The following is a 25,003-nucleotide window of genomic DNA, read 5'->3' as shown; positions in this document are numbered from 1 at the left end:
AGTGAAATAAATGAAATGACCCGAAAAGTGTGATGCGGGTACATTTAAAATTATGAACATTGCAGTCTTTGGTGTAAACTCTTAGCGTTTAAAACTTGGCGATGCTCTTCACTAACCCGCACTGACCGGCGTGGTGAAGTATGGTCAAACGGGCCATGACCGACAATGCGTGGGAAGGCCTTCATCCAGCAGTAGATTGATGTGTCCGATTTCAGGTTCTCTGGGGCTCGTTCCAAATGAGAGTGCGGCACAGGGGAAGTCTAACTCGGTAAACACATCCCTGGCATCAATACGATTACTCAAGGTCAACGCTAATCTGATGGCTGCGCGTCTCATTCCAGTGTTGAGTGGCCAACGGAACTTGCAGACAGTGGTTTACGTTTGTCTGCATTGCCCTCTAGCTGTCGGTACTTGGAAATGCATTCTAGAAGCGACCTGGCTGCAACTAAAAGCACAACGAAGTTGGTATTCACATGGCAATCTATAGCAGCAGGCAAATAGTGTAAACGCGTGCTGATTGTAAACACGGAGGGAAATACTGGAGGATACGGAGAAAAATCCACGCGACCGCGGGAAAATCATTGTGAACGCTTGCCTTGAAATATAAAATATCAACAACAATAATAATAACAGGCGATGTTTTCGGGCAGTGTCGCTTACCGTTGTCTAGTGCTCACAGAGAGCCCACTGCCCGAAACGTCTGCTATTATCGATATAGTTTATAGTTGAACACGCCAGCTTTCACGACCAATAATATCCATAATAAAGGTATTTTTTTTAGTTAGATCGCATAAATATATAAATATAAAAGTGTCGTTCAACCCGCCACCACCTGACAACCAATTTGTAAGGTTTGTCACGTAAACAAAACGTGCCAATTAGTTACTAACCCTAACCCAGCGGTGTGCTGAACCAGTAACTAATTGGCACGTTTTGGTAACGTGACAACCCTTACTAAATGACTGCTTGGACTACAACAAGTTGTTCATTTACCCACGGCTCGTGCGTCTGTTTCCCCGATTTCGCATGAACAAAACCATTTCCACTAGTGCTGGCCGCAGGCCACGTGTGCCTCGTTCACTTCGTTCTGACACCAGGACGCTTGGGTTATGCCCATTTTAAACCTTTCAAACAGCTCGCCTTCAGTGGCTTTTTTCCCGTTTTTCCACCAGATGACGGTCGCTTGTGTTGCGATCTAAAGGTCGTGGTTTCTTGTTTATTTTTATTTGTTAACCAATATACGTGAATTTACCGAAAGACCCAAAGAATATGAATTCCTGCAGTCACGAAAGCTTCAAGTCTTTATTATATACATATATAGTTTTCCTTTTTGATGAATGTGTGGAGTTTATGTTAGTTGTGTTTGTATATTACTGCCCACGCAGTGTAAAAAAAATATAATTTGTATTAAGTAGGGGTTGCTGCGAAATGGTTTTTCATGATACAGTACAACATCTCGCAGTGGGGAGATGTTAACTACCTCGCCAGATATACAGGAGGTCCTAGGTTCAACCCCAACCCTGACGCCTGCCATATGGTTGGTGTTTGCATGTTCTCCCCTTGGTTGCGTGGATTTTGACCTCATTTAGAAACAAGCTTTTAGATGATTTTTCTCTGGGACATTTTCAAATCATGAGCCACATCATTGAGGTATCATTTGTGGCCAGGTCGCTTCTGAAAAAGAGTTATATTGCTCAGTGGGCCTTTCCCGGTAAAATAAAAAATTGTTAGTAGTTAAAAAAAAAAATTATTTTGATGACAATTATCGCCATGTGAGTGTTCCATAACTTTCTAAATTAAATACTAGACAAACAAAATTGTGTTTGCCAAGTATTTGTGCATTTGCTCTACCCCCAGTACTAGTTGTTCAACTGCAGCTCACTCAACGTTAGCCTATAATATACATTCCCAACATTCCAATATAAACAACCCATTAACGTTTAATAACGCACACCTGCGCTAATATACACGGAGAATAAACAAATCATCAAATAAACATTGAAAAATATCGCGGTCACATGCCACGCTGCCAATTGCTCTAAAAAACAAGCAAAGCACAAATGGATAATAAACTCCGTATTTATTTTAACAGAACTCTCATTCTTGTTCATGATTAATTCCGAAATATTTTGCCAGGAAATGACACGAGGTTAAAAGTTTAACGAGCAACGATACCCGCATACAATGTCGCAACAACCCCTACACTTCAGTGTCCGTGTGCGATTGTGTGGACTCTTAGCTCAGAACACCGAGGTACGATTCTTGGCCAGGGCTGTTGAAGCCTGCGAGCACAGTGTGTGCCACGTGACACCGCCTTGATTTCGTCTCTTCAACACAACACGTGCGCTTGCCTTCCAGGTTCAAACGGAAGCGCTGGATTCTATTGCCAGAAGATGTCCTGCGCTGGAGAAAACTGCTACCAGAACAAGACGTTTCTACAATACAATGAGACGTGCATGAGTTCAAATCCCATGTGCTGGGTGAGTGACGCGTACTCAACCAACTTGTACCTCCGAACCCTTGCGCCAGGCCAATCATCACCTCCAGCATTGATTTTGTGAACGAAATCAGCCGCGTGAATATTTGTATGCGCGTATGCTGAACTTCTTACCCACCGTACGTACCCAACCGTGCTAATCGGACGCAAAGCTGATCAGTGACAATAGTTGAAAGTGGTAATGGCCACCTTGCTTGAGAGTGGTTGATAAAGATGCAGATTGAGTTAACTCTGAACCAATAATTCAAATACATTTTTCCAATATAATGATTACTACGAAAACAATACCGAATAGTCGAATAACAAGAATCGGAGGTGCAGGACGAAGGACGACAAAGTAAACACTAAAAGATGTTCTAATGATATTAGTTTGTCAATCTCCATGAATTAAAAGTGCATAGCTCCAGTGGCTTCCTAATATATCGGAAGGAAGAGCGTTCCAGACGGCTATACAGAAGCGCATCTGAAAGTGCGCGTTGCGATGACCGCCTTTGTTGGACGACCGGCCAAAAGCCGCTCTGAACAAAGTGCCCTCCTCCGGTTGAGTCGACGGCGACGACGTTGACGTTGATGACCCCGCAGCGCCGAGTGGAGCGTGCCCGACCGTGACGAGACGAGAGCTGTTCTGTTCGTGCGTACGGCAATACGTCTGGGATCTGGCGGGGGCAGTGAGGCTGGGGGTAAAAAAACTGTTGGCGATGGGTCGTGGTGGCAGTAGTGGTTGTGGCATCGTACTGAAAACGAATTTATTTAGAACTGACCTTTTGTGTTTAGTTTGTTCTCCTTCCCCAGCACCTCAGATTATCATTGTTTGTATGCGTATGGTGCAAAAAAAAGTTGAACACGCATACATCGGCTGCTTTGGTCACGACATCTCGGTCTTAAATCGACGCCTCCTCATTACGCTCCTCATTTCAATGCAGTTTTTGCGCTCGACGGAGGGAACTGCTGTGAACTACACCTCAGGCTGCGTGTCCAACAACTTAAACGCCACGTGGTGCACCGCGTCGGGCACAGCGTCCAGGTGCATCGTGGAGTGCTGCAACACCAGCCTGTGTCTCAACTTCCCGGCACCACCCACCACCGCAGCCACCACCAGTAAGAGAGACTCGCCGTGCGTTCTTGCGTCAAAATCAGAATTTTTATTTTCATCTCCGCATTTATAAACGTGCATTTAGATGACAGTATTTGGATTATTTTGCTGCTATACATTTTCACACGATAAGCCGCTTTGTTGAGCTATCCTTTACGGCCAGGTCGCTACTGCAGAAATAACTCTCTAGATCAGTGGGCCTGGGACTTCAGTCTCCAGGGACTGCGAGCTCCAGAGCCTGGGCGCCGTGTGGACAAAATCTCGGTGGGGATCACAGAGGAGGGTCGGAGCCCGGACCACTGTCACGCTGAGTCGGGCGCGCTCGGTGAATCTCGGTGGAGCGTGTGGGCCCCCATCAACTCCTGGATGTATCGTGGAGCAAGCCCCATTTAATCCCTTGAAAACAAGTAGGGGGATCTCAGCTCTGACCTCACCCTGGCCGCAATGATGGCGCGTGGCCACTCACTGATGTCGCGGTTACAGGCGTCTTGCATCGTCGATTCTGCTCTCACTTAACATTTCACACGTGTTACACATGTGCAGCTCCTTTGTCAATCCACTGCAGATCGTGAGTACCATCTCTTCACCATAATTCACAATGCGGGTCGGTGTGAAAGCGGGGAAACGGGAGAGCACGGCACAGGACGGCAAAGTATGTCGTTGCCAACAGCGTGGCCCCCTTGTGCACGTCGATGGCTCACTCATCAGACATGCGAGCAGTCTCCAGTCTCACTGCTTAGCTTGCGAGACGCGACGAGGCTGGTAGCTTTGCGGGTGATTGGGTCGTTGGCGAACGTTTGACAACATCGCTGGCTCTGCGACGGTTCACCACTTGACAAGAGTTTCTGTTCTTCAGCAACGACTGCAGTCACCACCACCAGCGAGCCGATGTCCGACGTGAGTACACTGAATCCACACCCGTTTGCACGCAGCTGTTTTTTAAGCAATGTTATGGATGGTGTTGCGGGGGGGGAATGGTGCGTGTTGATTGTGCCACATGCGAGGTCCTGGGCTCAAACCCAGGCAACCGCCGTCTGTGACTGTACCGAGTTACATTGAGTGCAGTGAGCTGATGATCTCATATTTGGCTAAATTCTCTCGATGAAATAATTAAAATGTCAGTTGGACTTTTCGTGCGACCAACGTGATTACGCCCAGGGGTCAGAGCGGGTGAGAAGGGTGCTCGCCCCTCCTGCAGGGGTGGGCAGCCTGCGGCTCCGGAGCCGCATGTGGTGCCTCTTTAGGGACTGCTTCGTGACGCCATTTATTAAGGACCGTCACCGTCTCGTATTCTCACGCATTGTGGCTCTTCAAATATTGACTTTTACCGAATTCGAAAAAAATGGCTGTATCTTTGTTATTTTGGTTGCCAAACTGTGCTATGAACCGGGAGGCCCACGTTCGATTCCCACTCACGGCCAACATCAGTGACGAATGTCTGAAGCAGTCCTGGGTGCAAACATCAGCACTGGTGAAGACAAATGCGGCCGGGCGTGGTAAGGCGACCCACCCACCTTACTGTGCTGTGCCGGCCTTCATAGTTGCTCGCTAACAGCACTTACCTCAACAGTCTGTTAAAAGGCTACATGGGGGATCGTTTGTCTTTTGTGAGCAGCGTGTCTGCCAGATGTTTACCTGCAGCGGAGCTGACTGCTTCATCAAGGTCATACCTGCTCCACAGCGCTGCTACAAAAGCCAGCTGTACTGTGAGGTGAGTGAACTCCAATCGCCAAGCGTCCTTACGATGGCTGCGACTGCCTGCCAGAGACTGCAGCGCCACTCTGATGAGACGAACGGAATCCGCGTGTCTGAATGAAGATGCAGCCTGAGATCATTGGGGCACCACGTTGGTGAGATGTGAATTACCTCGCCTGGTATACAGAAGGTCGTGGGTTCGATCCCGGCACTGATGCCTGCTGTATATTTGGAGTTTGTGTGTGTCTCTCTCTCCTTGTGGTTGCATGGATTTTTCTCCGGGTCCTTCAGTTTTCCCTCCACATTTATAATCAACATGCGTACTCTTTGGTTCTATTCGTGTCTTTACCGAATAGAACCAAAGAGTATGGATCCTTGCAGTCACGAAAGATTCAAATCTAGAAATAATCAACATGCGCTTCGAGTATTTGGCTGCTATACATTTCCATATGATAAGCCACACACTTGTAATTGGTTAAGTATCATGGTTGAATAAATTAGAATAAAAAAAGTTCTGATATTTAAGAACAATTTCACATCTTTCTCCGATTTAAAAAAAAATAATTTACATCATTTGCTCACGACAATAAATCGTTGAGGAAAATAGCGGAAGTGGTTGCATAAATTGGTGAAATCACTTCCTGTGTTCGGGTCAAATCGAAAGAAACAAAAGTTAGGGATCATCCACAATTCTAGATTTGAAGCTTTCGTGACTGCAAGGATCCATACTCTTTGGTTCTATTCGGTAAAGTCACTTAGGTAAAAAATAAAACAACAAAAATCACGACGTTTTGGCCACAACACAAGCGGCCTTCATCAGGTGAAGGGACCAGGCTGTCTCGAGGACAGCGCTGGAGTATCATCCACAATGTTGTCTTGGCCTGTTTTTTTTTATTTCGAATTAATCCAGAAATCGGGAGCACACCCCTAATATATACGCGTACAATACGTATACTCAGTTCACTGATTGCCTGATCTGAATATTTGTTGTGGGGCAAAATTGCTCGTCCCTATAACTAAGAGTGAACGAATTTCTTGACTGCTTTAGTCAACTACACTAAGATAATGACTAAATGCAATCCACAGACTAAGACCGTGACTGCCATTCCCCAGGGATGTGTTTAGTTTGTCGTCCTTTCCCCACACCTCCGATGAGCACGGTTGGCTACGTACGGTGTGAAAGAAGTGCAACATACATATATACATACAGGACATCGCCGAAATGTATCAGTCACCTCTGCGCTCTCAAAGCCTCCTGTTAGGACAAGGATGAAGCCGTGATGATTGAAGATGATGGTGATGCCACCCAAAATTTGCAATGTCTGCTTCCCAGTGCAGTCCGCATGATACCGCTTGGCAGAGGATACAGAGCTGTCCATTCTGTAGGAATGTGATCATGATGTAGCACAAGAGGAGCAGCAACGCAATTACTTGCCCATGTCACTGCTGGCAGAAGGGCCTCTACTGGAGGGAGCTCTGAACAGCCCCCCCCCCCTCCAGAGTATTTGGCCTACTCTTTCATGCTGGCCAGATGTCTAGGCAGCAGTCCCCACACTCTATTCCGACACGCGTGACCTGCCTGACCAGCTGACTGCGATGTATGTGCCCATTTACACTGCTGGGTGAACACAGGAGAACGGATTTAAGAAACTGGCACTTTTATTTAAACCGACGTGCCAGTTTCCAGGTTTGGTCCCCGTCGGTGCACCCTGGGCTCGAATACTGGCGACCTCCACCTATTACACCACAGCAGCATCCACCTGTGGACCAGTTGGACACTGTTCGTGTGCCCAGAATTGGCGATAGAATTGGCACTGGTTGCATTTTTTGTTGTTTTAGACTATATTTATTATTTAAACGGTGGAAGATTTGTGTTGCAAAACAAAGCATTTTTGATTCTTTCAGCATGATATATGTTGATCTTCTTTCGCACCCTAAGTACCTAACCTTGCTAATCGGACACAAAGCTGATCAGTTACAATCGTGGCAGTGGCAATGGCCATCTGGCTTAAGAATGGTTGATAACGATGCAGGTAACGATTTATATTGACTTAACATAACAAAAGCACCTATTAAAATCAAAATTTTTAATACAATTAATAAAAAAAAAACAATCCCAGTCATCGGGTAACAACAAACATCATGCCGTAAACTCTTAACAATCAGTTCTAACCAATCACATCGGAGGGGGGTGCAGGCATTGCCAGCTCAATTCATTTCAATCAGTAGCAGGCAATGTTCAGAAATCTCGTTACACATGGCAGCATTCAAACACGTACTGAAAAAGACACACGTGCCCTGATTCACAATCTACCGCTGAAAATATCGATGTATTTTATTCACCATTTGTCCAGATCACTCAGCAGTAGGATAGGGTGGCTCGAAATCCGAAGTTTGTGAATTCAAACATTCGGTGGGGGTTGACTCAGCCCATCGTCTTTCCGAGGTTGAGAAAATCGGTACCACGTTGTGGCGAAGACAACGGTAGCTGCCCTGTGGAGAGATTCGCCCCTGCCATAGACATTTGTAATTTCCACCACTGGCTCTGAAGGGGCTTAAACTGGGTAAGAGCAACTCCATAATGCTCATGGGCAGGAATTTCCCCTTGCCTTTCTGATTTATTTGCCACCCACACATCACGTGGGTGGAAGCAAACTTCACGTCGATTATGCCGTTGGAAAGAAATAAAAGATAGAACCACGTGAGTTGCTGTACAGTGTAGCTCTCCGAAGGTGGATTTTTGATATTGTACAACAGCCACATTTTGTATGCCTGACATTTCACAGGCGCCATTTCACGACTTTCACTTGTAAATGTTAAAGATGGAAAGAAGCAATTGTGGGTTTAGGCAGCAATGGCTCACAAATGACAGGTGGCTAACGCTTTTATTGCTGGTTTTTTTTCTGTAAAGAGTGTGTTGAGTGGGATGCATGATGTTTTAACGTTTCACGTTGCGGTGTGCACACGGCAATCAAGCGTCTTTGTACAACGTGCGTTGGTTGTTGTTCTCCCTCCGGTGATGTAACCAAAGGTCTATTTTACTTGTATCGGGGCCAGTAATGAAATACTAGCCATTAACCAAATGTCGGCTCCGCCATGCGATCCAGAAGGCAACAAACCGTTAGTTTCTCTCAAGGAGCACCATGAACCATCATCACGCCAACTCCGCTCATCCTCCCCCGCAGCAGCAGTGGCAGCGGCTTCTGGCTCAGCCATCGAACACAAGCGGTGGTCACCGCATCATCATCATCGTCGCGCGCTTTCAGATGCACGCTCTTCCTTCCGATATTAGAAAGCCACTGGAGCTATGCACTTTTACTGGTAGGAACGAAGTTGTAAACTGAGTGTACCAGCCTGCAATAGATTAATGTGACCGTCCGTCCGTCCCCTTTCAATACTTTAACGAAGTGAAATCTCGTGCTGTTGGGGTGTAAAAATTAAATTGCGCAAAATTCCAATGTTCCTACCAGCCCACCCTGCAGGGACCTGTTAAATATATATTTTAAAACTAATTTCTAATTTCTTTACAACTGATTTTTGTGTTTAATTGTTGTCCTTCCCCCGCACCTCTGATTAGCCCGGTTGGCTATGTACAGTGCAAAAGAAGTGCAACATACATACACGTGTACAGTGGGCTTTCACCCACTTTTCGATCTGTTTTCACATTGTGCCGCATAATTCCAAATATGTAAACGGCGAGAAAACCCATGACTATGGGTCGTAACCGTGTTTTGTTCGGCATGATATCCAACGTTACGCTCCACATCCTTGTTTAGTCCTGGCAGCTTCGCACAACGTGGAGCGAAACGTTGGACATCGTGCTGAACAATGCACGATTCAATCAAACAAAACAAAAAAACACATCGGAGAGCTACAGCACAATCGTGAAAAGCCACGCAGTAGTGGTACTAACACGCTGCTGGAGATGGCACAGTCAACAAACTGATGTGAGCAGTCATACCCCGTTAAGCAGTCACACTCCAGGTAAGCTGTCTTTGGAAACCTCCGATTAGCACGGCTAGGTACGTACGGCGCGAAATAAGTTCTACATGCATACAAGTCACCCCCAGGACATTAAAAATCCAGGTTTTGTCAGTTGCCTAATAATACAACACATTTTACGTGTATTCCTCCCCCCCCCCTTGCTGTACCGATTGTTTTTCCACCTCAGAGGTGGCACCCCTGCCGGCAAACCCCTCTGTTCTAAGGTTATAAAGCTCAGCGTTCACATGCAGCCACGCAGCAGTGGCAACTAACGGTGTCCCTCCCTCCCTCCCGCACGCACGCACACAGCTGGTGAGCCACATGGAACACTCGCAGATCTCGTTTACGGCCGGCTGCAGCTCTCGCTGCAAGGGCAAGGTGGCGTCGTGCGCCTCGCAGCCCGAGTGCTTCCAGGAGTGCTGCGCGGGCAACGCGAGCTGCCTCAAGCTGGACGGGAAGCTCTATGACGTGAGCGGCGGGCCGCGCCCCGGGGCGCTCGGGGCGCCCGGCCACGCTGCCACGTTCCTGCTTGTGGCCGCGATCGCTCGGGCGATGCTGTGAGTGGTCGACGAGCGCGACGGGTTGGCGGGGGGGCGGCGAGGGGCAGGGCCCCCCGACCACCACCAACCACGCCGAGCCGGGCGAAGGGCCACACCAGTTCTGGTCACCACGGCGATGTCCCCCACATCCACGTTAAAGATTTCCATGTCTACCAACGCGCGCATTTCATTGATGTCGTTTCTGGTTCATGTGCAAGCAGGGCGGGTACTTGAATCCACATGAGTCAGTGAGGTACCCAAAGTGAGTGTTTTTGATTGCTTTGCTGTTGAGAGTCAACCACAATAAAATAAAGGGAACTCATCTTTAACTAATTGTACAGCCCCTTGTCATTCACCTGCTGGATTAGGGGCCCACCCATGCCACGATGACTTAGGGGGTTTTCGTGGCCACGCTTATTTACGCTGGTCAATCACTTGACAGTGATGTTAGCCATGGCCAGGAATTGGACTCTGGTGGTCAAGTTCATGGCACAGTGCTATGCCTGTGATTTATTTTTTACTGGGTGGTAAGATAGTGAAGAGTGAGATCATTTTAAACATTAGAAAAGATGGGTGGTGGTTGTATTAGCACTATTGATACACCACAAATTATAATTATTAGTAGAGAGTGATGGAATGCCTTCACAATCTATGTGGTTACACTATTTTGGAACCTTTTGCGGACTGACCTGCACATTAATGCCATTCTGGTGTGCAAAAAGAGTGGTAGACATGGAATGCTTAAACCTGGATGCTTCATGACTGAAGCATTATATCTGCCCTAAAGTTGCAATCAGGAGTCATAGATATATGTGGAACTGTATTTTTAGTTTTTTTTATTTCACCCTTGCACGGTGCAATACTGCATTTTCATACGTGCACCTGGAGCGATGCATGTTCAGTTTTTATTTGAAAAGTGAAAGGTACCCATCCTTTATGGAGCGCTAAGGGCATGAGCACAGTCATCAGTTTTATTATTAGAGTTAAATTATTAGAGATTGGCATACCAAGCTAAAGTCTCCTAGTGGAGAGGTCCAAGCATACGTGAATGTTGAAATACAGAGGGACGTGAGAGCAGGTTGGAGCTCTTTTAAAAAGCACTGAACGTGATAACAAAAGACAACAGTGAAATAGTGAACAACCTAAATAAAAAAGTTTTCAATCAGGGCATATGACCTCCTACGACATGGACCAGAGAAGCATGGAGAGGTGCATGATTTGAATTCAACCGAGACACGAAAAAACGCACATCAGATGACACGAATTAAAGGCATGTTAAGAACAGTAAATGTGCTATAGATGACGACTGATGGTGGGGACCACCAGTCGAGTGGCAGCCAAATAAAGAAACCACCTCGGAAGTGGAGCAATGAGATCAGCCCATGTGTAGAAGTTGTACGTAAGTACAGTATGTTGAACTTCTTTTGCACCGTACGTAGGAGGTGCGGGGGAAGGACAACAAACTAAACACAACAATACATTCTAAATGCATTTTTTTATCTATTTTAAATTGCATAGCTCCTGTGACTTCCTAATATTGGAAGCAAGAGCGCTGCAGATGGACGCAGACGCGCATCTGAAAGACCGCGATGCAGTGAGTCTTTGTTCGATGGCGATCAAAGTGCAATGGATTGTTGCATCATGAGATTGAGCGATGCCAACAACTTGGAGAGATTTCCAGCAGCAGTCCACTGAACATTCCAGATTTCAACAGATCGCACATGCATATGAACTCATTTATTTGGAGGATTGCCCTTTGTAGAAGTAAAATAATAGGTGAGCATAGGTCATGAGGATCAAGTTATAGTTAATTGGAATCATATAAAACAAACTATTTTCTAACATATAGGAATTAAACCAACTTTGTCACGAATTGTGAAGCCAGTTATTGAGACAATAAGACACATCAACCTGATCGCATATATTTTAATATAAGTAAATAAGATTGCATAATTAACACAGTACGTCACATATCCGACTTGCTAGAGAACACTGTATAGGCGTGTGTGAAAATGAAATGCCAGATATGTGAACACCCGAGAGATAAATTTTGATTTAAAGCTTTCGTGACTGCAGGGATTCATAATCTTGGTTCTTTCGGTAAAGTCACGTAGAAAGGAAACAATAAAAAATATAAAACAATAAAAATCTCACAAATTGTATTTATAAAGCAGCAGCTCACCTGGCTAAAGACACGCACACCGTGCCGCTGGGTTGCAGTGTCGGGCATCGCAGTTTTTGCCAGAGCTAAGCAATAGCCCACATTCCAAAAAATATAAAACAATAAAATTCTCACAAATTTTATTGTTTGATATTTTTATTATTTTATTGATTCCCTTCTACGTGACTTTACCGAAAGAACCAAGAAAATATGAATCCCTGCAGTCACAAAAGCTTTAAATCAAAATTTATCTCTAGGGTGTTAACATACCTGGCATTTCATTTTCACACACGCCTATGCAGTGTTCTACAGCAAGTCGGATGTGACGTAAAACAATAAAATTCTCACAAATTTTATTTTTTATATTTTATTGTTTCCCTTCTACGTGACTTTACCGAAAGAACCAAGAATATGAAACCCTAGAGATAATGAGTTACACATGGGGAAATGCTTCACTATGCTTTAGACGCAAATTGTCCGCGATATTAGTGTTCATTTACTGTATGTGAAACGGTCGGATTTGTGCACACCTATAGAAAATGCTACCACACGCGCATACCGAACTGGGTGTGTGCAATTGGATGTTACGGTCGGATATGCGACTGAATTTCATTACCAGTCGGGTACATTTTGTAATTAAATTCGTATATTAAGTCTGTATATGTTCCACGTATCTCTATGACCTCTAGCGGCAGCTGGGAGACTTTCTTTCACTATTCATTCTCGCGATCTCTGCGTTTCCTTTGGGAGGCGAGCCCAATTTATAAAGCAGCAGCTCACCTGGCTAGAGACACGGACACCGTGCCGCAAGTGTCGGGCATCGCAGTTTTTGCCAGAGCTAAGCAAGTCAGCCCACATTCTAAAAGTTAATTTAGTATTCCTCCCAAGTATGCGTCCCACCTCCAGGTTTTACTGCTCACCAGTCCGGCTTTCCAAAACGTCACTTACTCTGCATACAGAAATTGGTTTTAAATATAGATACACATTATCACGCGAATAAAGAATGTATAAAAGCTGGATTTTCCGTTACAAAAATCAACAATGGGTAGTTAGAACTGGCAGAAACTCTAGAACAAGGGCAAACCAGTTTTGTTTTAATCTTTTAAATGTGTGTATGCATAGAAGTGTAACAGAAGACTTCAGCAGCCTGTTGAAATTAACGCTTGTGCGTCTATTGAAAACGTGGAAACAGTTGCAAGGTGTAAGACTAAATGCAGCTAGCATTACATCATTAATATCCGGTCAGCTTCAGCAATAACGTAAAACTCGATCATAGCTTGCCAAGTACTACAGCAGCAGGAAAGGATAACGTTTGTTTCTCGGGACAATTGCTTTTTATTTTACAATACAAATACGTGGGTAAAATCTGAATAGCTGAGGAGTTAAGCATTTGCCTTCGGGCCAGTTTGTATGACAATGGTTCAATTCTCACAACTGCTCGCTAATTCCTGCAGAGATGTCCTACAGTGCTTTGAATATTGTAATGTAACTTATATGAATAGGCTGCCATGTGCTACTGCCATCCCTCAGTTCATCATTTACCCAGATAACCGGTGCCTAATTAAGCTCAAAATCTACCGGGCACGGATTGGGAACCGTCAGAAAAAACACAATGCTTTAAAGTGCTGAAAATGTCTTATTCTATAAAACAGATATACATGAGGTGTTCCAGTCAAGAGATGCCTTTAAGACTTGCTGTGGGATTTTGTAAGTACAGACCTGATTTACCAAAGCATGGTCGATCGTGCCTGTAGGAACGTTTTATTAGGCTCTGCAGATAACATATTAAAGGAAAATAAACACGTTATTATGTAACTACAGGTACCCACGTCTGCTGGGTTATGATTCACAATGTTTCTCGCTTGGCTGCATAAAAGGGCATTCCATTGATGTATACTATAGCTGAGCTACGTCATGAAAACCACGCACATGCCACGCCAGTTGACCAGTCACTGATGTGGTCTTAAAAGGGATTATTACAGATCCAGGTGAGCGTTTGACAAGAATATAGGTGAAACGTTGCACAATTCCAAGTAAAATGCCATTAATTCACGACACTATAACCAGGTGAAACCACAATGAAGCAACTTGTCAAGGGTTTAAAGAAGGCTTATCAATGTGAATGCGTTATTCAGCCTCTGTAAAATGTAACAAACACAAGGCTCTCGTGTCCACACACCAACCGATCGCAGCTCATTTGAACTATTCCGCAATTCGGAATTTGGGAGTTTAAGAATTCACAACGTGGGTGTAGTGTTGGATGTGGTCGGGTGGCTCAGAGGTGAAACGCTGAGCTGGCACTGCTGAGATTCTGAGTATTAATCCGGGATCTCAGCAGTCTGTAATTCCACCAGGTTCACAAGTGCCGCGTGTTTACGATGTTGACCGTGTCACCAATTCTATAGCACTAAAGATGGTGTATATATTCATGTTTGAATTCAAAGATTCGATTTGATTACTGAATGTAACATTGATAACCGCATTTAATTATTTGTGGGGGGGGGATACTTGTAAATAAAAAAAGGTTTCATACGCAATTTCCGGCTAAAGTTACTCCCTTTTTAATAAATTCCTTGCCGAGTAGTTCAGTGTATCTGCAGAAAGTATGTGTACACAAGTGCCCTGTTTTGTTAGGGTTTCCTCCCCCCTTACCGATTATTAATCAGTAACCATGGATAGGTAACTGGGCTGACAGTGGGCGCCTCTTGCGAGAAACGTCGAAGGATATCTAAGCGTGCAAAACATTTCATTAAACGGATGGTGGAGCAATACTGTGGGTTGAACCAGCAAGATGGGCATCTGCGACCACTCATTTACCCTTGCTCAATGCACCTGTAACATATAAGAAAAATGCTTGCAATTAACTCTTTCACGGCAGCGCCTTATGCTATTTCTTTGATTAGATATGCATAAATGCCTCATGTGCAGCAGCCAATCACTTTCACAGTTCAATTTTGAGTGTCAGCGTTGATGGTAGACAGGAAAATATGAAAACATTACCAATTTGAGAGCTTATAGTTTGTGTTTTAAAATGGGGGCCGGTCTGACTTTCTGCTGTTGCCTTTGTCCTAAAGTTGTTGTTGCTGCTAATGGAGTTGAAGAGGCCACTAAAAGCAATAGCAAGAGGCTAAACTATGGTTCGGCTTGTCACCCAGAACCGTACTCCCATTGGCACTGCATTATATCACTGTGGAACTGACAAATGTAACTGATGGGTCAAACTTTGTTCCAAGCGTATGCGAAATCACGGGGTTAAAATGAAATATAACATGTTGACAATGTGTAATGCAGTCTGCAATTTATCTTTCTCTATTACAGGTTTAAGTGATACGCAATAGTAATTCTACGCATTTTCTGTCATACCAAGTTTCAAACAGACGTCGAAACATTTACTCCAAAACCATATGCTAATTTACAGCATCCTAAATGCACTTATTCGGAAAACAAGGACATGCAAATGCCGTGATCTTGAGTGGAACATTTATGTACATACATTTTCCATCCTATAGATTTATCCCGCACCTCCAATTAGCATGGTTGGCTACGTGAGACGTTCAACATAAATACACACATTTAACGCTTGTTCACTCAAATTAACATTTGAACAAAAAAATGCTAAACAGAAACCCAATTACACAACATGCGATGCAATGCGCTGCATATTACTGGAAAATTCCATTCCTAAACCATTTTTGTCCACGTTTTTCAAATGCTATTCAAATGCACACGTACATAACGATTCAAATGGAAACCCGTGCTGTTGAGCACAATAAATTGCATTTGGGAAATGCTGAACAAAGGACTTATGGAACTCGGTAGCCAATTATGCTTAAAAGTCACTTCTACACTGTATACAAAACACAGTTGTACAATCGTGAATTTCCAAGAGAGCACAGACCCTCTAAATACTGAAGCTCCAAGCATGCACACTGCATTTAAACATTATCTAAAAATAGGGAGTGGCGTGCGCAGGGTACATTCTCCTGTGCTGCCACTCCAGTCGAATCAAACACACATTCAAACTACCCTCATGTGATTCTTAGAAAGTCAGAAGGCATTCTGCTACAAGCCAATGAAGGAATATGTTCTAACTAATGTGATGTCACCGCAAAAGCTATACTGCATATAAAGGGCTCCCAATGAGCACTAGGAAAGCACATCTTTTGGATCAAACATTTCAGATTAACAATTGGCTCTCATAAAACAATTACTGAGATTGTTTGCGGCTGTGCTGTATTGTTCTCCAATGTGTTTGCAGCTGGACGTTATGTTATGCAGCATGTCTGACGTTTCTCTCCACATCTTGGGAGCTACTTCAGGCATCGAAATCCTATGACGTGAAGTAAAACAGAGAACTATATAGCACAACCGTAAAAACCTATAGGTACGAACTTTTATTAAGGATAGTTTCTGAAAAAGCTCCCAGTAAACGTGGAGCAACACGTTGTACAACATGCTGAACACACATTTGGACATCGTGGTCAGCACGCTCTACATCCAGAAAATACATCAGAGCTAAACTAATGAATTATAATGATCTATTAATGAACTGTATCGAATCAGCTTGTGCTGCTTGATGACCTGCCAGTGTTGAAAGCATGGCAATCCACGACTAAATTGCGTTAATGGTAATTACACTGAATTGTGGTCTTCTCAGTCGTGACTGTTAAGATCTTTACTTTATTACAATAGATTATATACCAGGCTTGCTAGGTTAAATGCATTTTCAGATTACCAATCTGCAGATTAACAAGTCTAAAACAGTGTGCAATAATTCAGCAACCACAGCAAGAATAGCAATGTAATCCAAGTGCAGAATATTATTTTTATCATTATACACATAAAGAGCTTTGCAAAATAGGTCATCAGGGGGCTATTATTCACTTGCAGACCAGGTTGGTTCGGAGGGTGCAATGAAGTTGGTTCAATTTGAGCTTCTAATTTGACAGACTGCTTCGCTAAATGTTCAGAGAAGCCATAGTGCAGCCAGTTTTATTTTTGGGGTCATTCCCACATCACTTTATATAAGATGCATTTAATATATTTGCTTACATTATGTTAAATGTAGCTTTATGCGAAAATGCGTGTAATTGTCAATGTTGATACCTTAACATTATGCTGATCACATGATTTTTGTATGAACTTAATCAAGTAAATTCCCTTTGCTCATAAATGAATTTTACTTCTGATTGAAATTGCTGCCTTGCATTGCTTCCTGGGTATTTTAGATGCATGCTAGACATGCATGAAACATGGACAGACTGTTGCAATAACAGTAGAGACAGCTTGCAGATGGCTTCTACAGTGTAGAGGTCTTACACCTGCCACCATGAAACCCTGGTTCACCACAAATTACTTCCATGCCTTGGGTCACAGAATATAGCATTGACTTAATATTGTCGCACGAAGCCAACAACTTATTTTTGTATACAACTCAAGACCACGTGCTATAAAAACATAATTTGGCTTAACCCTGCCACGTAAGGTAATGTGACCGTGGCTAACAATTTTAACATTAGAATATTTTAATTGTTCATCATAAAGTGTGATTTCAAACCACCCTCGAACAATTACAGATACTGCAAGTGTGGACACAATTACTCAGTTCAATGTACAGGTATCCCTCGATTTACGAAAGGGATGCATTCTACAAAAATACATGCATGAAACGAAATTTACTAAATAGTAATGGCTTTTCCTATCAATTAAAAAAACTAGATGTTTTTGGCCAGTCACTCCAAGCCTAAAAATATACACCTATATCACTTTTAACAATACAAAAAAAGAACGTGACATTAAAACGATTGATTTAAAACCAAAATACTCAACTTTTCAAGAAACTCACCAAAAGGTCTGCATGTTGGAATTAATGTTCCTCTGATACTGTCACGCACAGCCTCCCAGTTCTCTCCATGTAATGGAAGGGTTTACAATTTGTGAACTGCATAAACGCAAAACTTGATCAACAGAACGTTCATAAATAGCGGGATACCTGTAAATTGGCACTCAAATTTCTGTAGAGGTTTGATGGTAAACCAAGGAATCCATACCTTCGGCACTCTCCTTTTCAGATTCTCATTCATATCTCGACATTTTCAGATGGTTTTTAAGCATGCAAATGTCAGTCATATCAGTACCAACAAATTTATATTTGTGCAGTGCAATTCACCACAACGTACCAAATTATCTCCCACGTGCACGAAAGCCTGGACACCTCAGATGCACCACTGCAACAGATATTGCCACGTTTAAACCAGGACATTGTAAATAGAGAACACAATTAAACCACAGTAAGCAACACATTGCCACCTTGAGACAAAAGTTGTTCTACTAAACACCAGTGCTGCATTACTATTTTTAAAAGCAAAAAAGGCCACAATTGTAATGGTTCCTATAAAAACAGCACCATTGCGTGTAGCTAACTTCAGACAGGTAATGTAAAAATGTTCAGGGATGCAGACCAGATATATTGTGAAGTTTTGCCATCGACAAAAATAACTCTGCTCGTTACGATCCATTCAGCAATGCATGCTTAAATGTATGTCAAAATCGCCAATCGTATAATTAAAAATACATTGCATCTTGACTCATTCAAGTGTAACATGTTGGCACTTTCTCAATGTGCTTAAATTGCACGTTACATACATCAATTTAGTATGAAGTGAAAACGTTGCACCCACCCAAAAGAAATGCACTAAAGCCAAATTCAGTAAATAGGACTATGGCCCAATTACGTTTTAAATGGTGGATTACAGCACCGTAAACCTGCTCAAGTATTAATGCTAATTAAGCTTCATACACTACCTGACCACATAACATCACGTCCTTGCAGTCACATTCCACAAGGTGGAGTCACTTGAACTTTATACTCATCCTTGGTGAGAAAAATGCAGCCACCATTTTAGCAAATTGTCATGTGCATGGCAAAGCAACATGTGAATACATCTTAACTCCAGTTCCAGAACCTACCACAGTAAAGCACTCTGCAATGTCAGATGTACATTTATTGGATATTTGCATAGCGAAATAAAGACTGCTGGCAAGTGTCAAGTACCGGAGTTGAGATGAATCAAGTTTTGGATTAAAGTTAAATTTAACTTTCAACTATATCCACAAATCCAGCTCAATTACCATTACATTGACGTTTTAGATTGCCATCAAATCAGAATGCCAACTTAAGCTACAATGCATCAACCATGGTACTTTTGTTAATGTAGTAGCAAAGCCCAAAATACATTTCCACCAACAGCACCAATCCAAAAAGTCGAATTTGAAACTGAAGTTCCAGGAGACCTGTTTTAGGCCACAAGCGATTTTTTTCAAAAATATCTAATATTCAAATCAGCCAAAATTAAGTCGCAAAACGAAAATATGCATGGAAAATTATCAAACGTGACAATTGCTAGATGTGCAATGGTAAAAAAGGACATCTCCAAATGCGACTGTTGAAGTGGCTTAAAGCCTGGTTTCCTGAAACCAAATGTAGCTTTGTACACCTGAACTCATGGAAATTTAATGAACATGAGTATAACCATATTACAATTGTTTCCATACACTAAAGTTGTTTGCTCACGCTTTTAAGATGTAAATCAAAGTTCAAATAAAACGCCGCATATCATGCATGTCCCGAAGCACTTTAATAAGTTGCTGTGTGTGTACTGAAAAAAATATTGGTTAAACCAAAAATACAGAACAATGCATTAGAGAAAACATCCACATTTTATTTATAATTGTAACGGATCCAGTAAATATTTTCCAGGCATTTCTAACAGCTATGTTGAGTGTTGGGATGATAGGTTACTGAAACTAACATTACAACAGAATGGCATTTGACTAAGAGAAGAATGCATTGTCAAGAGACATTTTATTTCCAATGACAAAATTACATCATATTCCACGTAAAATAATGCATTAATTACCAAGCCATATAAATGTAAAATTGTAACTTTCATTTTAGACTCAACTGCCTTGCGCACACATGCATTTAAACCACAATTTATGCAAATTATATTTCTAAGCTGCCGTTTAAACCACACAAGACCAATAATGCAGCTAAAAATAAAGCTATCATCCCAACACCACCTTAATGGGAAGGAAAAAAATCCTCTTTTTAAAAACACCCCACTGCTAAATTTAAATTTTACAAAAAACACACAATGTTATTAAAGTTAAAAAAGGATGTCATGCCAATTGGTTGTGTACCGATCTTAAAATGTACTTTATAATGAGAAACTACTGGTTAATACTACTGCATGGTGGGAATGTTGCCACTGCCGCTGTGTTGTCTAAACTGTTGTACAACACATTTAGAAGGCTGAATAATAAGCATTCCTGAGCATTCCAACTGGCCTAATACAAAGCAGGATCCAAAAATAGCGTCATGTACACTGGGCCGAGGACACTCTACTTGGAGATGGGCGTAATAAACTGGCTTCCTCACAAGGAATGCTCAGGTCTGTTGCAGCCTTAACTAATGGAACAAACTATGAGGTGGGTAAGCCTAAAAGCGGGTTTAAAATCTGTAATAATAATAAAAAAAGGACAACTGTACAGGAAGCTGGGGATGTCACAGACTAGTTAAAGCGGACGAGCTGAGAATGAGCTTCACTTGGAGTCGCTTGCCGCTGCCTCACTGGCTTTTGTCTGTGAACACATGCACACACACAAAGTCTCAGACAATGAATGGTAAAAACTGTTTGTAAAACATTAAGTGATGTGTTGCACATGTGCAACATTTGAACAGCATCGATTAGATATAGAATAGTTAAATGGTATAAAAGAGAGTTCTCAATGCATGTTGATGAAATGCAATGGATATTTAATGTCGGAAAAATAGAGAAAGGTGTGGAAGCCGCTATGCGGCCGAGATTGAGACACGACAAAAGCAGATGATTTGCACAGACAAGAGAAATCCACAGCGCCACCCTCCCCATACCTTCAGTAAATAAAGTAGTGATGAACCAAAACTAGCTAATAAGTTTACTTTACTCCAAAAAGGCACACAGCTGCTCTTCAAATAAACAGCATCGCAGCTTCTTCTTAAGGGAGAAGAACTGCCTATGCACTTCTTCAAAGGGACGGGCACTGTACCTATCCGGTCACATCTCTTGAATACAAAAATGATTTAGTTCAAAAGTGCCTTCAGATTTCTTCTGTCGATGCAGAGGACAGCGAGCAAGCAAGAGCAGGTGATTAGTGAAGCAAGCTGTGGAGAGGGGGGGTTACCTCCTCTCCGTTATCAGCCGTAGCGGCAGCAGCAGAAGCAGCCTTGCCTGCATCCTGCTTGGGCTGCTCGTCGGCCTTGCCCTTCCCCTTCTTCCCCTTAGCCTTCTCCTCCGCAGGCTTCTTAGGGGCCTTTTCCTTCTGTGGGCAAGAACGAAACGCACAACCGCCTGGTCAAGCCCGCGTGACGCTAAATTTAGCACTTGACTAAGCACAAATGTCATCGAAAGTGGATGAAGTGGAATGATGGCAGATTAAATAAAGACGGCAACAGCACGGACGTTCAGGAAAAAGAAAGCATTATTAACCTTGGGGGCAGCAGCCTTCTTCGGTTTGGGCTCAGGCTTTGGTGCCTGGGGGCGCTGTGGAGGAGAGTCAATACACACGTCAACGCATGCTCCACAAGACCACCATCCATTTCGCGACCAACAAAACACCAAGCACGCCTTGTTGAGGCAACGCTAACGTCACACCGTCGAGTTACCAATAACTCGAAAAATACTCAGCAATCGTGGGAATGCATTAATTAATGAAACCTGCAATTAAAATAAGCAATCAAAAATGTCTCAACTGCCCGCTTTGGGAGAATGCATTTAAGTCTTACTTGTGAAATCCTGACAGACCTCCTCTGCGGCTGAAAAAAAACACAAGCAAAAAAATAAACAGTAAAAATGTAAATACAAAAAAACCCATTCACGTTTAAGTACATGTATAAAAAAGTGTGCAAGTTAAGTGTAAATAAAACTGAGAATACAAACCTCACTCTTCGCCTTCTTTGCGTCTCCAGCTCCCTCACCAGCACCCTGAACGCCAAGGCAACAATCAATTAGTGATAGCGCCCCATTGAAGGAGACCCGAGCAATCATTCACGTGACCAGACTTCCCGCTCAAACAACACTCCGCGCCAAAAATACAAAAAAACATAAAAGCGCGCGCACGCACGCATTGTATCATGCGCGGTGGCACTAAAAACCCCGCGAAAATATAAAGGCACCTGTCCCACCCCCCTTATGGGGGGGGGTCACTAACAATAACCTTCAAAAAACAGCAGCGGCACAAATAGCGAGGCTTTTGCATCTTCTTCTTTGCGAGTTACAATTCCAGTTCCAGCCGGTTCACTCAAAACAAAAACCCCCTCTCGCAGGGGTCAGAGGGGACGCATCGCAAACTTCTTGTGCACAACAGCCAAAATATTTGACAAAGCCCACAACTAAATTTTGATTTAAAGCTTTCGTGAGTGCAGTAATTCATATTCTTAGCTCTATATATAAAAAATATATTTTATTGTTTCCCTTCAACGTGACTTTACCGAAAGAGCTAAGAATATTATGATTTTATTGTTTCCCTTCAACGTGACTTTACCAAAAGAGCTAAGAATATGAAAGCCCACAACTATTTCGAGGAAAGAACTTCAAAAATCCCCTCCACCCCCCGTAAAAACCAAACACATCCATAGGTATTTTTTTTCCAAGTAAAACGGCCAAGCGACGTCCATAACTGTTTCAAAGGCGCGCGCGCGCTCTCAAGTGCACGGATATTCGTTAGGGACTGTAAAAGTTAGAATGGGCGCCATTCCACCCCTGGTGGCCACCACCACCCCATGTGCTTGTAGCTGCCATGTGCTGCCCCCCCCCCCCCCCATGGCCTTCAGGACGGGGGGGGCAGCGCCACAAATTTTGGGCGGGAATTTCGGTTGGCGGTGACGTCACCACACTTTTTTTTGGGGGCTCCTCGGTTTCCCGCCTTTATACATTTGAATTGGTGGGAGAGAGATGGCAGAGGGATAACGAGTTCTATAATTATAAAAACTCATATATTCAATAACCGCAAACGATAATTTAATCGGTCAAGGGGACCGATTAAATTGAATATTTTAGTTTTAAAAAACACTTCCATCGGGTTTAATTTTTTTTAATAAGATCCTCAACCGAGCCCTCCCACCCCCTTAAATACATTTTTAAAATACTAAATATACAGCGGGGGGCTGATGTGCATTTTGCCTTTTCGCGCGTAAATAACGCCACGCGATGTGCAGCAAACCACGACAAAATGCGGCTCCGTCTAAATATATTTTTTTGCCATCGCATTAAAAAAACCCCATCCTTGCGTTTGAACAGCACGACGCGCAGTTGAGAATAAATGCGGCGGCACGCAAACAATTTTTTTTTTTACAAACGGTAAGAGAGATAAAATTAGCAAGGCGAGTAGTGGTTTGTGTGTGTGGGGGGGGACGAGGCGGCCCTCGCCGTCCGCCATTGTTCGCCTCCGCTCCAGCCTCTTGGCGCGCAAACATAACGCGGCGAGGGAGCGCGGGGAGGAGACGGCCGCCGAGAGGGGGGGGAAAACCGCGCCAAAGCCGCCGCCGCCGTCGTCGCACGAAAACGTCGGCGAAAAATCGGGGGGGAGAAACGTTTCGGCAAGAGGCGGAGAAAAACGAACGGCGGGCGCTCATTCCGTCGTGCGTCACACGGCTTCGAGAGGTGGTGGTGGTGGGGGGGGAGAAGGAGCGAGCGAGCCGCCGCCATCGACCGTTGCGACATCGCGACGGAGGGGGAGGAAAAAAAACACATTGCAAGAACCCGAAATCGCTTTCTAACCGCTCGAGCCGTCGCCGACACAAGTTTAAACTTTGTTATTTGTCAAGGGGAAGGGAGGAGAAAAAAATCGCAATCGAGCGTTGCTTAGGGTTAATGGTTATTTAATTTTAATCGCGGCCATAAAACGTTGGGCGTCGGAGACGAAGACGACAACGACCACGAGAGGCGGACGACTATCGCCTCTTCGCTCATTAGCATTTTAATTTATAAAAAACAGTTAACTTGCACGCACGTTAGTTTAACTCGCTGTTATTTTTATTTAAAATGCAATGAAATTTATTACAGGATTACAAAAAAATATGTACTCAACAATTACCGCCATTTTTATTCGCGGTCCTGTCCCCCCCACGCGCGTAAAAATTTACCTTTCGACCTCACTTATTTCTTTTTAAAAAATACATCAAATCTGTAGAAAAACTCAACTTAAACACATTAACGCGTTTAAATATATTTTTTAACAACCCTCGTGTTATCATTAAACCCGAGGCTCACCTTTCTCTTGGTGGTCATGTTTGCTGTAGTAGTGGTGGTAGTAGTATCACAGAAGTCGGGAATGCACCGCCTCACGCGCTGCGTCTCTGCCACAAATGCGCGCGCACAACTCAAGTTCTACTATACAAATACGATACCCTCATTTGCATAATTTATGCTAACGATATTCCCAACCGTCCTTTCCCGGCTTCGCATCTGCTCTCATTGGATGATTTAAATTCGATTTGGCCAATGAACAGCGGGCGGCGCGCGCCCCGTGCACATTCCCCCCCCCCCTCATAGTCGTTGGAGCGACCCCGCCCCCACAACCATTGGACGCGGCCGGGTGGGCGCGTGCGCGGTGACGTAGATGCGCTCACGCCCCCTTCTGTCGAGCGTAGACTTTTGCACCCACCCGCCCCACCTCTCTCGTAATGTATACACAAAAACAAGTTGAATTCCGTTGAGGGGGAAAACAAGTTGCGGTTAAAGGAACGTCGCGTTTTAAAATCGCGCACAAAAAAAAACGAACGACCAAAGATCCCATGCCCTCAAAAGGAGAACTTTGACCACACCCACCCCCCTCCCCCTCTGCAATGGCTCACGATGGTTGCAACCATAGCCCCCAACGCCATTGCAATTCCCACACCGCATACGGGCAGGCGGGCCCTTTGCATTTAGATGCACTTTTGTAATTGGCTGGCGCCGGCTCGAGACGAACGCCGATCTCGCACACGATTGGTT

At 43.7% G+C, this 25,003-nt stretch overlaps 2 protein-coding genes across 3 annotated transcripts in view; one reads left to right on the top strand and one right to left on the bottom strand.

The window, feature by feature from the left end:
* The window catches only part of LOC116952973 (uncharacterized), a 37,613-nt gene extending 17,285 nt beyond the window's left edge, over positions 1-20,328 (top strand). The window contains exons 4-8 of the mRNA XM_032972740.2: positions 2,359-2,480; positions 3,421-3,595; positions 4,447-4,487; positions 5,206-5,301; positions 9,579-20,328. Of these exons, the coding sequence (XP_032828631.2) occupies positions 2,359-2,480; positions 3,421-3,595; positions 4,447-4,487; positions 5,206-5,301; positions 9,579-9,830 (686 nt within the window). The 3' untranslated portion in view covers positions 9,831-20,328. The remainder of the gene's footprint in view (positions 1-2,358; positions 2,481-3,420; positions 3,596-4,446; positions 4,488-5,205; positions 5,302-9,578) is intronic.
* LOC116952975 (non-histone chromosomal protein HMG-17-like) lies at positions 19,670-24,497 on the bottom strand. Of its 2 annotated transcripts, none has more exons than XM_032972745.2 (6): positions 24,281-24,497; positions 21,950-21,994; positions 21,796-21,825; positions 21,500-21,553; positions 21,195-21,332; positions 19,670-20,612 (listed from the first exon to the last, which is right to left on the bottom strand). In XM_032972745.2, exons 1-6 carry the CDS (start codon positions 24,296-24,298, stop codon positions 20,574-20,576), a joined length of 324 nt encoding a protein of 107 aa, XP_032828636.1. In that variant the 5' UTR covers positions 24,299-24,497; the 3' UTR covers positions 19,670-20,573. The 2 variants fall into 2 exon arrangements, with proteins under 2 accessions (XP_032828636.1, XP_032828637.1); XM_032972746.2 differs by having other exon boundaries at positions 21,242-21,332; positions 24,281-24,436.
* Between the last annotated feature and the right edge of the window lie 506 nt (positions 24,498-25,003).

The sequence above is a fragment of the Petromyzon marinus genome, chromosome 49, assembly GCF_048934315.1.
Source record: "Petromyzon marinus isolate PM22_M1 ecotype Great Lakes invasive population chromosome 49, UKy_Petmar_22M1.pri1.0, whole genome shotgun sequence".
In the NCBI taxonomy this organism is placed as follows: domain Eukaryota; kingdom Metazoa; phylum Chordata; class Hyperoartia; order Petromyzontiformes; family Petromyzontidae; genus Petromyzon; species Petromyzon marinus.
This window is presented reverse-complemented; position numbering and strand designations above follow the sequence as displayed.